At 37.9% G+C, this 17,206-nt stretch overlaps 1 protein-coding gene across 2 annotated transcripts in view; it reads right to left on the bottom strand.

Moving 5' to 3' along the window:
- Positions 1–17,206, bottom strand: part of MFSD8 (major facilitator superfamily domain containing 8) — a 47,681-nt gene that overhangs the window by 29,928 nt on the left and 547 nt on the right. Inside the window, exons 2-4 of one of the 2 annotated variants that reach the window (XM_036922946.2) lie at positions 6,807–6,907; positions 3,913–4,004; positions 563–606 (exon numbers count right to left, since the gene is read on the bottom strand). In XM_036922946.2, coding sequence (XP_036778841.2) covers positions 563–606; positions 3,913–3,931 — 63 coding nt within the window. In that variant the 5' untranslated portion in view covers positions 3,932–4,004; positions 6,807–6,907. The remainder of the gene's footprint in view (positions 1–562; positions 607–3,912; positions 4,005–6,806; positions 6,908–17,206) is intronic. The other variant, XM_036922945.2, reaches the window with a different exon arrangement.

A 17,206-nucleotide genomic window follows, 5' to 3' on the forward strand; every position in this document is an offset into this window, starting at 1 on the left:
GAACTGACAGAACTTGACAATCAACTGATGTCAGGGTGCCCATCAAACTTGCTTCTTGTTGCCTCTCCTCCGCATCTAGTAACCACAGCACCAAAAATACATATTATCTACATACAACTACAGCATGGATTTTAAAATATTATTCTGAAACAATGTCACCTGACAACCCAAATTAACTCCATGGGAAAGCATGAAATCATACCACAGAAATATCATTTACACATTTTTGGAATTCAGACTATGCCTAGTTTAGTTTCTTTTTTATTAGGCAGGGAGTATTGATGGGATGCTAAAGTGGCTAATAAGTAGGTGACCATTAAATTACACTTGCCAGGACTGTCCCAGTTGCAACTCTACTTTCCTGGCACAGCACTCCTTTCACTTCAAATAAAGCATATGATCACCTTACTTATACACCTCTTTTGAAGAATTATTACCTCAAGTTATTCGAGTAAACATTAAGTCATAGAATACCAGAGAGACTCCCTAGAAAACTCTTAACTACATAAGAGTTATTAGTGCTACAGCTACTTAAGAGAAGAACAGATTGAACTGAACAAACCTTTTGGAGATATGGCCATATTGACATTATCACAATAGAAAATCCTGTAAAGAAGCAAATTCTGTTAGTTATGATAATCTCATCACTATTTATAGATACAATTTTTTAAACTACAGCATGGATTTTAAAATATTCTGAATTTACAAATTTATTCCCATAAATGTCTAATTTATCAAGCAATGGGGTTTTATTTATCAAAAGGAAAATAAAAAGATTAAAGACTTGACAAAAATATGTATTTATAACCCCTGGCCATAATTAATATAATAAAAGAGAACCTATTTCACCTTATTCCACATGCCTTTATTGTAAATGGAAATTACTGAAAGCTTTGTTACATTTTTATAGCAGAAATGAATGGAGGAAAGGCCACTTTGTAATGGAAGTGCTAGACTTTTAACCTGTGTTGTTTGGGAGAGATAATCACCTATAGGGAAGACTAGGAAGAAAGGCAATGATCATCCACAGGGGGTAGTGGCTATAAAGAATCCAGGATATTCCAAGATGGCAATGCCTTAAAAGAAAATTCATTATCTCTGCAAGCCTTTATTGCTTGAGAACTGTAATGATAAACTACAAGGCTATCTATCGCTTTTAAATGTTGGGCATTTCCAATCAAAATTCTATAAGGGCTATTTTTTTTAAAACAGCTTTATTAAGATATAAGTCATATACCATAAAATTTACCCATTTAAAGTGTACAATTAAATGATTTTTTAGTAAAATCACAGATACATGCAGTCATCACTACAATCAATTTTAGAACATTTTAGTGACCTCCAAAGCAAACCTGAACCCTTTAGCTATTATTCTGCTACCCTCCATCCTCCAGTAGCCCTAAGCAATCACTAATCTCGATGAGTTTTCCTATTTTGGATTTTCATATGAATAGAATCACACCAATATGTGTCTTTTTGTGTCTGGCTTGTTTCTTAGCATAATGTTTTCAAGGTTCATCCATGTTGTTGCAATATCTGTACTTCATTCCTTTTATAAGGCCTATTTTTAGAAAGAATTTAATTATTAGTTTCACTTCAGTATATTTTGCATTGACACATTAACTTTGATGGAAAGAGGACTGAAAAAGTAAACTACTACTTTAACAAAGGCTATACTTTGATAATCAAGAAACTTGTAAACAAGTGAAATATTTACTAAGCCAATTAAGTCTAAAGTTAAGATAATTTTCTTTTTTCTTTTCTGTTAAATTTGAAGTTATTACTTGTAATTTTAGATAATTGAGTACCAAAAATTAGAAGGGTTTTAAGTGAAAAACCAATCTATTGCAGAGATTGCTACCTAAACAACTTTCATTTGTCCCCCTCCCCCTTCCTGATAGAATACCAGTTTTATTCTGGTATCCATCACTTTTCTACAAAACCACAAGCTTAGGGAAAACTGTCTTTACCCCAAATTCCAGAGAGTAACTTCTAATTAATCAAACAAATTCAATTAGGGTAATCTCACAATCCTAGCTGAAGATGGTCTTAAAAATTGACAGGTAGCCATGCTTTGACCAGTGACAAGTGAGGGGAGGTCTCCTTGGGGACCCCTAGGAAAGGACTCCTCATTTCTGTGGAGATTTAAAAACAAAAGTCCCTTTCAATCAATAAAAATGATCATGAATGAATGTGACCCCTGGAACTGCTGTTGCAACCTTACGATAGCCTAAGAATGAAGCTAAGAATGTGTATGAAAGGGCAAAGCCAAAAAAAATTACTGGGAAGCAGTCAAAGACCCAGTATTTACAAATCATGTATCTGAGAAGGGGTTAATATTCAGAATATATAAAGAACTCCTAAACTCAACAAAGAATAAAATAACCTGATTAAAAGTGGGCAAAGGACTTGAATAGACATTTCTCCAGAGGAGATATATAAGTAGCCAATATGCACATGAAAAGATGCAGAGCGTCATTAATCATCAGGGAAATGTAAATTAAAACTACAATGCAACACTACCTCATACTCATTAGAATGACTGCTATTAGATAAACATAAAATAAGAGTTGGTGAGGATGTGGAAAAATTTGAACCTTGCCTGTTGTAGGAATGTACAAATAGTGCAGCAGCAATGGAAAACAATGTAACAATTCCTCAAAAAGTTAAAAATAGAATTATCATATATCCAGCAACTCCACTTCTGGATGTATACCCAAGCAAACTGAAAGCAGGATATTGCAGAGATAGTTGCACACCCATGTCACAGTAGTTATTCATGAGACAAGTGGAAGCAACTAAAGTGCCCATCAACAGAGGAATGGATAAAATGTGGTGTACACCGAAGGGGATCAGAACATGCCACTCCACAATATGTTACTTTGGCATATTGACTTTGAACTGAGGGCAAGTAACAAACAGTAGATGCAGCAAGGGCTCTCTGCTCTCCCCCTTTCTGCCTAAAAACAAAGCATAAATTTCCACTGAGGAAGGTGATCTCCCAGTATCAGGAAGAAGAAGACAACAATCTTATTACTGAAGATGGAGAATCAACACTGAAATGAGTCTACACGAACAAATCTTATTAAAGCAACATTTACCTTCCATTAGTTTTCCTTATATATTTCCCACTTTTCAAAATTTATCATTCCTAGAAGCCCAAACCCCTTTTACTTTGTCTACTAATCTCTCCAGAAGTATTACCCCTTATTAAATGGTAAAAAAATAACATAAAATTATTTTATTATGTGGGAACCTTTCTGTGGTCTAACCATTTCTTTGGGGTTTTCTCTTCTTTTCTATGAAGCCCCCGTGTCATATAAAAATATTAACATCAAATAAATTTGTGTGGTTTTCTCCTGTTGATCTGTCTTTTGTCAGTTTAATTTCCAGGCCCCAGCTACGGAACCTAAGAATGTAGAGGAAAAGTTTTTCCTTCCCTACAATATATACAAAGAAATATTATTTAGCTTTAAAAAGAAAGGAAATTCTGACACATGCTACAATAGATGAACCTAGAGGTTTTGTATTTATTTCATTATGCTAAGTGAAATAAACTAGTTACAAAAAGAAAAATACTATATGGATCTATTTAAATGAAATATCTAGAGTAGTCAAATTCATAGAAATGGGAAGTAGAAAGGTGGTTGCCAGGGGCTGGCAGGAGGAGAAACAAGGAGCTTTTGTTTAATGGATATAGAGTTTCTCTTTTGCAGGATGAAAAAGTTCCGGAGACTGGTTACACAATCATGCAGACATACATAACACTTCTGAGCTTAGAAATTGTTATAAGATAGTAAATTTTATGTTATGTGATTTTTAACATAATAAAAGATAATTTTTAAAAATTAAGCGACATTAAAATATATTTTCTCTGAATTTCTTAAATCATGTATAATTTCTAATACTTACCTACACTGCTGAAAAACATAGTAAGATACAGAATTCTAACAGATCTCCATCGGCTCCTATAATGCTCTTTGGTTTCTATAACATCCCATTCTCTAGATGTAAACAAGAAAACAGTAGTATAAAATTATTTCATTATGTAGAAACCTTTCTGTGGTACAATTTTATTTTCTCTCTCCTAAAGTCATGAAAATAATATGACAGAGGTATAATTTACTAATATTGGTTTTTGCTGTACTAATTCATCTCTGAATAAATATTATGTCTTCAGATTTCCATGGACTGTATTTATGCATCATTGCACATAGAATCAGGAGACATGAGGTAGCTTAAAAAGGTAAAGCATTCAAATAACCAATTATTTTGCTATTGTTGCCATGCTTAAAATGTATTAATCAAGAGTGCTGAAATTTATTAAACTGACAAAAAAGGGTATCAAAATAAATCCAGTAAACTAGCTCAACAATTAGCTCTCCCAATGTGGGATATACAACTACTAAGTATTAAAAGCTAATTACTGTCATCATTATGACATGTTCTTCTTGATGACAGCAAATTAACTGCTGTAGGAAACTATTTTGGCTAGGTACTTTCAAGAAATTAATGTAGAAATGATACCAGGGAAGTTTGATGTGACCTGAGACATTCCCAGCCCGAGGACCTCTAGGGGCACTTGCCTTTGCTCCAACATGGATTACCAGACCAGTTCTATTAGTGGACCAAAAAGAGATGAAGGTCCCCTAGACTGGGATCATATAGGCCTGTGAGCCTATATGAAAGGGTAAGTATATTAACTAGATATCCTGCCTGTCAGGCTATTCTCAGGCAGCTGATTGTGGGGTCTCTCCCTGCACACTAGGTGAAACCTCAAGCTGGACAGGGGAGGGTTCTTGACTCTGATTGAGAAAGAATCTTCAACAGGTCAGACAAGTGTAGGTAAGGAAGGAATTCATCAAAGCAAGAGTAGCAGCGAATGGCAGCTGCTGTGCAGGCAGCAGAGGGCAAGGAAGAGCAGAGGGAGGAAAGGGAAATTCATTTAACTGCAGCTGGGCATAGGGCAAATCCCCTGCCAGCACCTGAAGCCAGGGTCACCTGGAGTCCAGTGTCCTCTTGAATCTGCACAGCATGGGAACTAAGCCCCTACCACCTCAGGCTTTGGGGGAGCTGCAGAGCACTGGACGGAGGGAGTTTATGTTCTGAGAACTTTCCAAAGGCAAAGAAAGGAGATTTTTGGGCAGTCTACTAACAAGCATGATCATACAGCTGCAGTCGTGTCTGGGTCACCCAGGTGGTGAGAACTTGCAAGCCCAAATCAGAGATCTCAGCAGCACTTCTGTACTTCTCTGAGGTAGGACAAAGAGAGTGAGAACTTGGGCTTAAGCCTAGAAAATTGAATAAAATAGCAAAATAACAGAGACGCTTACCACTAGAAGAGCACAGAAACAAAACACAGTAAGATGAATGGTGAGAAGGCTTTAAGGCAAAGTACACACTCGAAGAAAGGGGAGTGAAGGCAATCTCAAAGAGGAATGCTTAAGGGATCAGGATTCTGTCTCCTAAGGATTTCAAGTATGGGGAAAAGGGCAGGTAGTGGTGTATAGGCTGAGATGTGGTCTCATGATGTCTCTCTCCAGTGATAGACATATGTCACCATCCAGGTGGTCCCCCAGATAATTCTGTAAGATAAACTTAACACAAGGAATTTAGTGATCTTGTTCCTCTCCAAGACAGTGGTTACTCTCAAGCAGCAGGAACGTATCAATTAGGACTGCTTGCCTGGCCTTAGGACAGAGTCTGTTGTTGGCTGATTAACAAAGAATATGTTGGGAATCTTACCTCTGAAATTTCTGATTTTTAAAGTGGAATCTCAGCCTTAAGATGGGGTCCCTCCTGTTCTTACTATACTGTTTATATCTCTGCATTTTTCATCATAGGCAGACAAAGATAATTATGGTGCTTGTCCCATGTTACTGCTCTACCTCAAGGTGATAAGTGAGTAATCATTACATTTTCACACATGCATACAAAAAGAGTTACCAAATTTACCTTAACATGAGCATTTAGGTTTTCAAATAATTAAGATAAGTACAAGAGACAAAATGCCTTATTCCAAGATTATTTTCTAAAATAGACCTCAGAGCTATCAATTAGCCTTCCCCCAAAAACCTGTTTTTCAAATGTGATGTGATTAGGAGTGATAGAAAAGGAAAATGAGAGATAGCATTTAATCTACTATATGCCAAGTATATTAGTTCCTGATGTAATATATATGTGAAGTGCTTCATACTATATATGCTATTCCATAAAAATAGACCTTTCACCATAATGTAGCATACCTGAAAAATAGCACAAGCCCAGTTGCCCATACAGATCTTCATTGACTTACGATGGGGTTGCATCTAGACAAACCCACTCTAAGTTGTAAACATCCTACATCAAAAATATATTAATACACCTAACTGACCAAATACCACAGCTTAGCCTAGCCCCATTAACATGCTCAGACAGCTTACATTAGCCTACCGTTGAGTAAAATCATCTAACACAAAACCTATTTTATAATAAAATAAATACCCTACATAATTTATTGAATACTGTATTGAAAAGTGAAAAACGATGACTGCATAGGTACATGGTTGTACACAGATTGCTTGTTCACCCTCATGATCACCTGGCTGAGAGCTCTGGCTCGCTCCCGCTGCTTACCACCACAAGAAAAGTGTACTGTTACACACTGCTAGGTTGGAAAAGATCGAAATTCAAAATCTGATGCACAGTTTCTACTGAATGCATACTTCTTTCACACCATTGTAAAGCCAAATAACCAAGTCCAGGACTGTCTGTATTTGGAGATCAACATACTGGATTTTAGAATACATAATGCAGATAATACATACCAGCAAAAAGCATGCACTGTTCAATCCCACAGCACTGAGTTCTGATATCACTTTAAGGCACTGGGTCAGTATTATCTTTTTACTGGACCCATTATTATTTTCTGGAGATCAGAAATTAAACAGATCATCACTAATATGAACTATCATTAAAATAAGCTTGAAAATTTTCAAGTAACTATTTTGCTTATATCTTTCTTTAGTTAGGGAAGTAAGAGAAGTAAATGATTACAGAAAAATGTAATAAGATTGTTTGAGTTACTTCAACTTGACTTGGAGCTTAAAACTCTTCTTTTAATGACTGCTATTAAATAATGAAGGGATGATAGAATTTAAGAACTACCTCCAAGTAATAATGGATGAAAGCAAGGTTCATCGATGGATCCTAAAACAACTGGTTGAAAGGTTGCTGAGGACAGGATAGTCACTGGGCCTCAATATATCACCACACTGTCCACTAACTAATCACAAAATGGAAAATGAGCCTTTATACTTTAGAGATAGAGCAGTCACCTTTTACCCAAGAGGTTCAAGCTCAGCATCCCCAATAGTGGGATGGCCTGGCATCTGAAGGCTCCTGATAAAATACATTAGGATATTTTCATCATATTCATGGAATATTCTTGCTAGAAATGTTTGACCAGGATCTATTCAGAAAGAAATAGTCTACAAATCTGGAATGTGAGATGTTTTGCAGAAAACCAACCTAGACCAGTCACAGGATTCAGTGTTGGGAAGACAAGAGAGACATCTTTAAGAACAGGAGGCAGCTTTAAGTTGGGGGACTCTAAAAAGATGTAACAATCATTGCACGAACATTAATTGGATCCTATTTTTTTAAGATGGCTATAAAGTACATTTTTGGAACAACTGGAAAACCTTGAATATAGACTATATAGTGTATGGTATTTTGAATTACTATTGTATTTCTAACTGTGATAACAGTGATTAGATGTGAAAAAGAATGTCTTTGTTTTGGAAAGATGCAGACTGCAGACTAAAATACTTAGATTAAGTGTCATGATGTCTGCAACCTACTTTTGGGTAGTTTGGCTTAACAGGTGTGTATATGCAGGTGCTCACTGCATTTTTTTTTCAACTTTTCTGCAAACTAAAAAGATTCACCTTTTCCTTCTTTTTAATTCAAAAAGCATAACTTTGGTGAAGAAATGTCTTTCTATATTGTTGGAAAGAGTAGGAACAAAGGAGAATGTAACTGTTCTTCAGTAAAGTTACTGATTTTATTATAGTTTCTTAACTTTGATGATTCAACTAATCATGTCACATAGCAGAGACTGAGCTTCCAAAGTCATCTTCTTGTAATCACCAAGGGCACAAGAAGGAGTGGTGCACTTCCAAGGAGATTTGTTTAACTTTTCAATTCCTTTCTACTATCATCACTCCATTCTGGTATTAGTTCTCCATTTGAGATTTTCCTTCAAGTAAAATTGTAATATATAGTCTTGTTCAACATTTTCATTACAAACTATAATACCTCAAATGATAGTGTGTTTACCAAATTTGTGACTTAAAAACCATGAGGAGTACATGATATACTGGAGTGAATGGATAACCAAAATAAGTTAGATAAAACTTAAAAGGAGGGGGAGGGGGCGGAAGATGGCGGCGTGAGTAGAGCAGCGGAAATCTCCTCCCAAAACAACATATATCTATGAAAATATAACAAAGACAACCCTTCCTAGAATAAAGACCAGAGGACACAAGACACTATCCAGACCACATCCGCACCTGAGAGAACCCAGCGCCTAGCGAAGGGGGTAAGATACAAGACCCGGCCCCGCGGGAGCCGAGCGCCCCTCCCCCCAGCTCCAGGCGGGAGAAGAGCAGGCAGAGCGGGAGGGAGACGGAGCCCAGGACTGCCGAACACCCAGCCCCAGCCATCCGGGCCAGAGTGCAGGGCCCTCGATACTGGGAAAACAGGGCAGCAAGAACAGTGAGCGGGCACTGGAGGCCGGGCGCCAGAGAACATAAGAAAAGCGCGCGACCATTTTTTTTTTTTTTTGCTTTTTTGCTGTTTTGTTTTGGTGAGCGCTTTTTGGAAGTCTTAAAGGGACAGGGACCCCAATACTAGGGAAACAGGGCAGAAAGACCTGTGAGCAGAGGCCTGAGGCTGGCACCGGAGAATAAAGAAAAACGAGCGACCACCTTTTTTTTTTTTTTTTATTAAAAACTTTTTTTTTTTTTTTTAATTAAAAAAAATTTTTTTTTTTTTTTGGTGGGCGTTGTTTTGTTTTGGCGGGTGCTTTTTGGAAGTCTTAAAGGGGCAGGGCGGGTCACTTAATCCAGAGGTAGGGAATCCGGGGATCTCTGGGCACCCTAACCCCTGGGCTGCAGGGAGCAGGGAGGCCCCTTACGGAGATAAATAGCCTCCCAGCAGCTCCTGCTCCAACGCGACTCCACCATTTTGGAGTAGCTGCCCGAGCCAGGCCACGCCCACAGCAACAGCGGAGATTAACTCCATAGCAGCCGGGCAGGAAGCAGAAACCCTGTCTGCACGCACCTGCGCAGCACAAGCCACTAGAGGACGCTGTTCTCCCAGGAGAGGAGGGCCACAAAATAACAAGAAAGGAAGTCCTTCCAGCCGTCACTCGTCCCAGCTCTGCAGACTATTCCTATCACCATGAAAAGGCAAAGCTACAGGCAGACAAAGATCACAGAGACAACACCAGAGAAGGAGACAGACCTAACCAGTCTTCCTGAAAAAGAATTCAAAATAAGAATCATAAACATGCTGACAGAGATGCAGAGAAATACGCAAGAGAAATGGGATGAAGTCCGGAAGGAGATCACAGATGCCAGAAAGGAGATTACAGAAATGAAACAAACTCTGGAAGGGTTTATAAGCAGAATGAATAGAATGCAAGAGGCCATTGATGGAATTGAAATCAGAGAACAGGAACGCATAGAAGCTGACATAGAGAGAGACAAAAGGATCTCCAGGAATGAAACAATCTTAAGAGAACTCTGTGACCAATTCAAAAGGAACAATATCCTTATTATAGGGGGCCCAGGAGAAGAAGAGAGAGGAAAAGAGATGGAAAGTATCTTAGAAGAAATAATTGCTGAAAACTTCCCCACACTGGGGGAGGAGGTAATCAAACAGACCACGGAAATACACAGAACCCCCAACAGAAAGGATCCAAGAAGGGCAACACCAAGACACATAATAATTAAAATGGCAAAGATCAAGGACAAGGAAAGAGTGTTAAAGGCAGCTAGAGAGAAAAAGGTCACCTATAAAGGGAAACCCATCAGGCTAACGTCAGATTTCTCAACAGAAACCCTACAGGCCAGAAGAGAATGGCATGATATATTTAATACAATGAAACAGAAGGGCCTTGAACCAAGGATACTGTATCCAGCACGACTATCATTCAAATATGACGGTGGGATTAAACAATTCCCAGACAAACAAAAGCTGAGGGAATTTGCTTCCCACAAACCACCTCTACAGAACATCTTACAGGGACTGCTCTAGATGGGAGCACTCCTAGAAAGAGCACAGCACAAAACACCCAACATATGAAGAATCGAGGAGGAGGAACAAGAAGGGAGAGAAGAAAAGAATCTCCAGACAGTGTATATAACAGCTCAATAAGCGAGCTAAGTTAGGCAGTAAGATACTAAAGAGGCTAACCTTGAACCTTTGGTAACCACGAATTTAAAGCCTGCAATGGCAATAAGTACATATCTTTCAATAGTCACCCTAAATGTTAATGGGTTGAATGCACCAATCAAAAGACACAGAGTAACAGAATGGATAAAAAAGCAAGACCCATCTATATGCTGCTTACAAGAAACTCACCTCAAACCCAAAGACATGTACAGATTAAAAGTCAAGGGATGGAAAAACATATTTCAAGCAAACAACAGTGAGAAGAAAGCAGGGGTTGCAGTACTAATATCAGACAAAATAGACTTCAAAACAAAGAAAATAACAACAGATAAAGAAGGACACTAAATAATGATAAAGGGCTCAGTCAAACAAGAGGATATAACCATTCTAAATATATATGCACCCAACACAGGAGCACCAGCATATCTGAAACAAATACTAACAGAACTAAAGGGGGATATAGACTGCAATGCATTCATTCTAGGAGACTTCAACACACCACTCACCCCAAAGGATAGATCCACTGGGCAGAAAATAAGTAAGGACACGGAAGCACTGAACAACACAGTAGAGCAGATGAACCTAATAGACATCTATAGAACTCTACATCCAAAAGCAGCGGGATATACATTCTTCTCAAGTGCACATGGAACATTCTCCAGAATAGACCACATACTAGGCCACAAAAAGAGCCTCAGAAAATTCCAAAAGATTGAAATCCTACCAACCAACTTTTCAGACCACAAAGGCATAAAACTAGAAATAAACTGTACAAAGAAAGCAAAGAGGCTCACAAACACATGGAGGCTTAACAACATGCTCCTAAATAATCAATGGATCAATGACCAAATCAAAATGGAGATCCAGCAATATATGGAAACAAATGACAACAACAACACTAAGCCCCAGCTTCTGCGGGACACAGCAAAAGCAGTCTTAAGAGGAAAGTATATAGCAATCCAAGCATATTTAAAAAAGGAAGAGCACTCCCAAATGAATGGTCTAATGTCACAATTATCGAAATTGGAAAAAGAAGAACAGATGAGGCCTAAGGTCAGCAGAAGGAGGGACATAATAAAGATCAGAGAAGAAATAAATAAAATTGAGAAGAATAAAACAATAGCAAAAATCAATGAAACCAAGAGCTGGTTCTTCGAGAAAATAAACAAAATAGATAAGCCTCTAGCCAGACTTATTAAGAAGAAAAGAGAGTCAACACAAATCAAAAGTATAAGAAACGAGAAAGGAAAAATCACGACGGACCCTACGGAAATACAAAGAATTATTAGAGAATACTATGAAAACCTATATGCTAACAAGCTGGGAAACCTAGGAGAAATGGACAACTTCCTAGAAAAATACAACCTTCCAGGATTGACCCAGAAAGAAACAGAAAATCTAAACAGACCAATTACCAGAAACAAAATTGAAGCGGTAATCAAAAAACTACCAAAGAACAAAACCCCCGGGCCAGATGGATTTACCTCGGAATTTTATCAGACATACAGGGAAGACATAATACCAATTCTCCTTAAAGTTTTCCAAAAAATAGAGGAGGAGGGGATACTCCCAAACTCATTCTATGAAGCTAACATCACCCTCATACCAAAACCAGGCAAAGACCCCACCAAAAAAGAAAACTACAGACCAATATCCCTGATGAACGTGGATGCAAAAAATACTCAAAAAAATATTAGCAAACCAAATTCAAAAATACATCAAAAGGATCATACACCATGACCAAGTGGGATTCATCCCAGGGATGCAAGGATGGTACAACATTCGAAAGTCCATCAACATCATCCAACACATCAACAAAAAGAAAGACAAAAACCACATGATCATCTCCATAGATGCTGAAAAAGCATTTGACAAAGTTCAACATCCATTCATGATAAAAACTCTCAGCAAAATGGGAATAGAGGGCAAGTACCTGAACATAATAAAGGCCATCTATGATAAACCGACAGCCAACATTATATTGAACAGCGAGAAGCTGAAAGCATTTCCTCTGAGATCGGGAACTAGACAGGGATGCCCACTCTCTCCACTGTTATTTAACATAGTACTGGAGGTCCTAGCTACGGCAATCAGACAAAACAAAGAAATACAAGGAATCCAGATTGGTAAAGAAGAAGTTAAACTGTCGCTATTTGCAGATGACATGATACTGTACATAAAAAACCCTAAAGACTCCACCCCAAAACTACTAGAACTGATATCGGAATACAGCAAAGTTGCAGGATACAAAATCAACACACAGAAATCTGTGGCTTTCCTATATACTAACAATGAACCAACAGAAAGAGAAATCAGGAAAACAACTCCATTCACAATTGCATCAAAAAAAATAAAATACCTAGGAATAAACCTAACCAAAGAAGTGAAAGACTTATACTCTGAAAACTACAAGTCACTCTTAAGAGAAATTAAAGGGGACACTAACAGAGGGAAACTCATCCCATGCTTGTGGCTAGGAGGAATTAATATCGTCAAAATGGCCATCCTGCCCAAAGCAATATACAGATTTGATGCAATCCCTATGAAACTACCAGCAACATTCTTCAATGAACTGGAACAAATAATTCAAAAATTCATATGGAAACACCAAAGACCCCGAATAGACAAAGCAATCCTGAGAAAGAAGAATAAAGTAGGGGGGATCTCACTCCCCAACTTCAAGCTCTACTATAAAGCCATAGTAATCAAGACAATTTGGTACTGGCACAAGAGCAGAGCCACAGACCAATGGAACAGACTAGAGAATCCAGACATTAACCCAGACATATATGGTCAATTAATATTTGATAAAGGAGCCATGGACATACAATGGCGAAATGACAGTCTCTTCAACAGGTGGTGCTGGCAAAACTGGACAGCTACATGTAGGAGAATGAAAATGGACCATTGTCTAACCCCATATACAAAAGAAAACTCAAAATGGATCAAAGACCAGAATGTAAGTCACGAAACCATTAAACTCTTGGAAGAAAACATAGGAAAAACCTCTTAGACATAAACATGAGTGACCTCTTCTTGAACATATCTCCCCGGGCCAGGAAAACAACAGCAAAAATGTGTAAGTGGGACTATATTAAGCTGAAAAGCTTCTGTACAGCAAAAGACATGATCAATAGAACAAAAAGGAACCCTACAGTATGGGAGAATATATTTGAAAATGACACATCCGATAAAGGCTTGACGTCCAGAATATATAAAGAGCTCACACGCCTCAACAAACAAAAAACAAATAACCCAATTAAAAAATGGGCAGAGGAACTGAACAGACAGTTCTCCAAAAAAGAAATACAGATGGCCAACAGACACACGAAAAGATGCTCCACATCGCTAATTATCAGAGAAATGCAAATTAAAACTACAATGAGGTATCACCTCACACCAGTAAGGATGGCTGCCATCCAAAAGACAAACAACAACAAATGTTGGTGAGGCTGTGGAGAAAGGGGAACCCTCCTACACTGCTGGTGGGAATGTAAGTTAGTTCAACCATTGTGGAAAGCAGTGTGGAGGTACAACAAAATGCTCAAAACAAACTTACCATTTGACCCAGGAATTCCACTCCTAGGAATTTACCCTAAGAACGCAACAATCAAGTTTGAGAAAGACAGATGCACCACTATGTTTATCGCAGCACTATTTACAATAGCAAAGAATTGGAAGTAACCTAAATGTCCATCAATAGATGAATGGATAAAGAAGATGTGGTACATATACACAATGGAATACTACTCAGCCATAAGAAAAGGGCAAATCCAATCATTTGCAGCAACATGGATGGAGCTGGAGGGTATTATGCTCAGTGAAACAAGCCAAGCGGAGAAAGAGAAATACCAAATGATTTCACTTATCTGTGGAATATAAGAACAAAGGAAAAACTGAAGGGACAAAACAGCAGCAGAATCACAGAACTCAAGAATGGACTAACAGGTACCAAAGGGAAAGGGACTGGGGAGGATGGGTGGGTAGGGAGGGATAAGGTGGGGGAGAAGTAGGGGGGTATTAAGATTAACATGCATGGGGGGGTAGGAGAAAAGGGAGGGCTGTACAACACAGAGAAGGCAAGTAGTGATTCTACAACATTTTGCTATGCTGACGGACAGTGACTGTAAAGGAGTTTATAGGGGAGACCTGGTATATGGGAGAGCCTAGTAAACATAATATTCGTCATGTAAGTGTAGATTAGTGATACCAAAAACAACGCAAAACAAAAGAAAATAAAAAAAAAAGGGCAGTTCCTGTGTGGTAACCTCCAATGAGTTCTACACAAGGGTATAAAGAGCATATAAAAGTGTAGGCAAACGGTCTGTTTGCGTCTATACAGAAGATCAAAGCCTAATTGGGCTACCCCGAAAATGAACTAAGATACGATATGAAAAAGAACTTCCAACATCAGCACTCTCTGGAAGACTCATGCCAGAAGATGATCAGCAAAAAACCCCAACAAAGATCCACGCACTGCTACAGCTGTAGATGCGCTCATCCCACCAGTTCCTGGACTTGCCATGGGAATGAGGAAGGAGATATCTAAGCTGGCCTGTGCATACAGTAAAACAACAAATTTGACTGGATCTATACTGTTGGAACTCAACCAACAATTAGGAGAAGTGCAAATTGTAGCGCTCCAAAATCTTACAACTACAGACTATTTACTGTTAAAAGAACATAAGGGATGTGAACAGTCCCCAGGAATGGGTTGTTTTAATTTGTCTGATTTCTCTCAGACTGTTCAAGTTCAGTTGGACAATATCCACCATATCATAGATAAGTTTTCACAAATGCCTAAGGTGCCTAACTGGTTTTCTTGGTTTCACTGGAGAAGGCTGGTAATTGCAGATATGCTTTGGTTATGTAACTATACTCCTATTATGTTAATGTGTGTACGCAATTTAAGTAGTAGCTTAAAACCTATACATGCTGAAGTTACTCTACAAGAAGATATGTCAAAGAAATAATCAATCTTCCCAGGTTTTCTGCCACCTGCTACTTCTATAGCTTTTCTTCTTCCTTCCTAATTACAACCCTTAAATAGAATTCGTGCCTCATATCAAATTTACCGAGTATCATAATTCTTCCAAGTGGTAAAGATACCTCAAGACAAATGCTGGGCATAGAAGCCACAGGGCATAAATATGCAAAGAAATAAAAAGCTAACCATTTCAAACAATAAGGCTTCTCTCTCACTTACCAACTTTACATTTCCCTGTATGGCCCCGGAAGATGACTGGTTAGCCAGAGATGGGTAAGATTCCTCAAGGGAGGAACAACCTAAGACAGGCACAGTCGCAGGGGGGTCATCAGGTGAGAAATTGGGGATCAACAGAGGTGAGGCTTAGAACCTCACCCCCCCGTTCTGAGAGAAATCTTCTGCATACGTGGATGTTTTATTGCCCTTGTCTAGCTTGGATTAACACATAGTCTACAGGCACACACCTGATCATCTACATTTGCTCTCTTACAACACTAAACTATGTTTTCTACCTTTATCTTGTATCTACCTACCACTTCAGCATTTTATTAAAAATAATAATAATAAAGAGAGAAATGTGGTATCCACATATAAATCAAGTATAAAAATCAAATGAGTATTCATATTTGACCTGACTGTTTATAGTTCATAATGCATGAGCAAAACCGAAGGTTTCTGTTATGGCTGCCCTTGTACTATTCACCATGTAAGAACTTATTCACTATGTAAGAATTTGTTCTCCATGTAAGAACGTGTTTGTTATGCCTCAGAAGATTGGAGACTGACGAAAATTAGGCTTGGGGTGGATTAGTGATTGTGCATTGAGCATTGACTCCCCTATACAGAATTTTATTGTTGTTAACAACCATTTGATCAATAAATATGAGAGATGCCCTCACAAAAAAAAAAAAAAAAAAAGTATACACTTCCAATGGTAAAATAATAAGTAACCGGGATGTAATGAATATAGTCAAGATATTGTTACAGCTTGGTATCGTGATAGCTGGTACCTAGAATTGTCATGTATATAAATGTTGAATCACTATGTTGTACACCTGAAACTAATGTAATGTAATACTGTGTGTCAACTACCCTTCAACAAAAAAATAATTATCTTCAAAAAAAAAAAAATCATGAGGAGGATAGTCTGAAAGAAAGAGAATAGCCAGGAAAACTAAAAAGCAGACATGAAACTTAGAAAGTATAGCAGTGTAGAATAAGTGTGGAAGCAAATAATCCAAAATGCCTCAACAGGTCTGGAAGACATTACTCTCTATTTCAACATACTGCAGCACTGTTATTAATTGTAATGATCTAAAGATAAGACTGCATTACACATACTCTGTTTAGTAAATCAGGGACCAGAGAAATACATTTTCCAAAGGTTTTCAAGCAAAGTGGTTAAAATAAAGGTTTGGTGGTGTTCTTAAGCAAATGAGCAAACCTCAACATGGTCGCAGACAGCTTAATTGTGCATTTCTTAATTTACTTGATATAATTATTATATATATTTCAAATAAAATACCTCTGTTTTTCTAAACGCAAAAATATGTACTTAATTGAGTGTTGAGATGAACTGTAACAATTCTTAAGAGTCTATAAACTAAGTTCAAAATAACCAGAACTATAAGGGTCAAACTACATTTCATGCTAAAATTACTCTTTATTTATATATTTGGCATAGGACAGAAGTGAGCCCATTTTAGGTTTACTTGCTAACAAAGTATGAAAAAAGTTATCAGGCAATTAGATCAACACTAAGAGCGATATCTTTAAGTA

The sequence above is a fragment of the Manis pentadactyla genome, chromosome 5 (genome assembly GCF_030020395.1).
Source record: "Manis pentadactyla isolate mManPen7 chromosome 5, mManPen7.hap1, whole genome shotgun sequence".
In the NCBI taxonomy this organism is placed as follows: Eukaryota; Metazoa; Chordata; class Mammalia; order Pholidota; family Manidae; genus Manis; species Manis pentadactyla.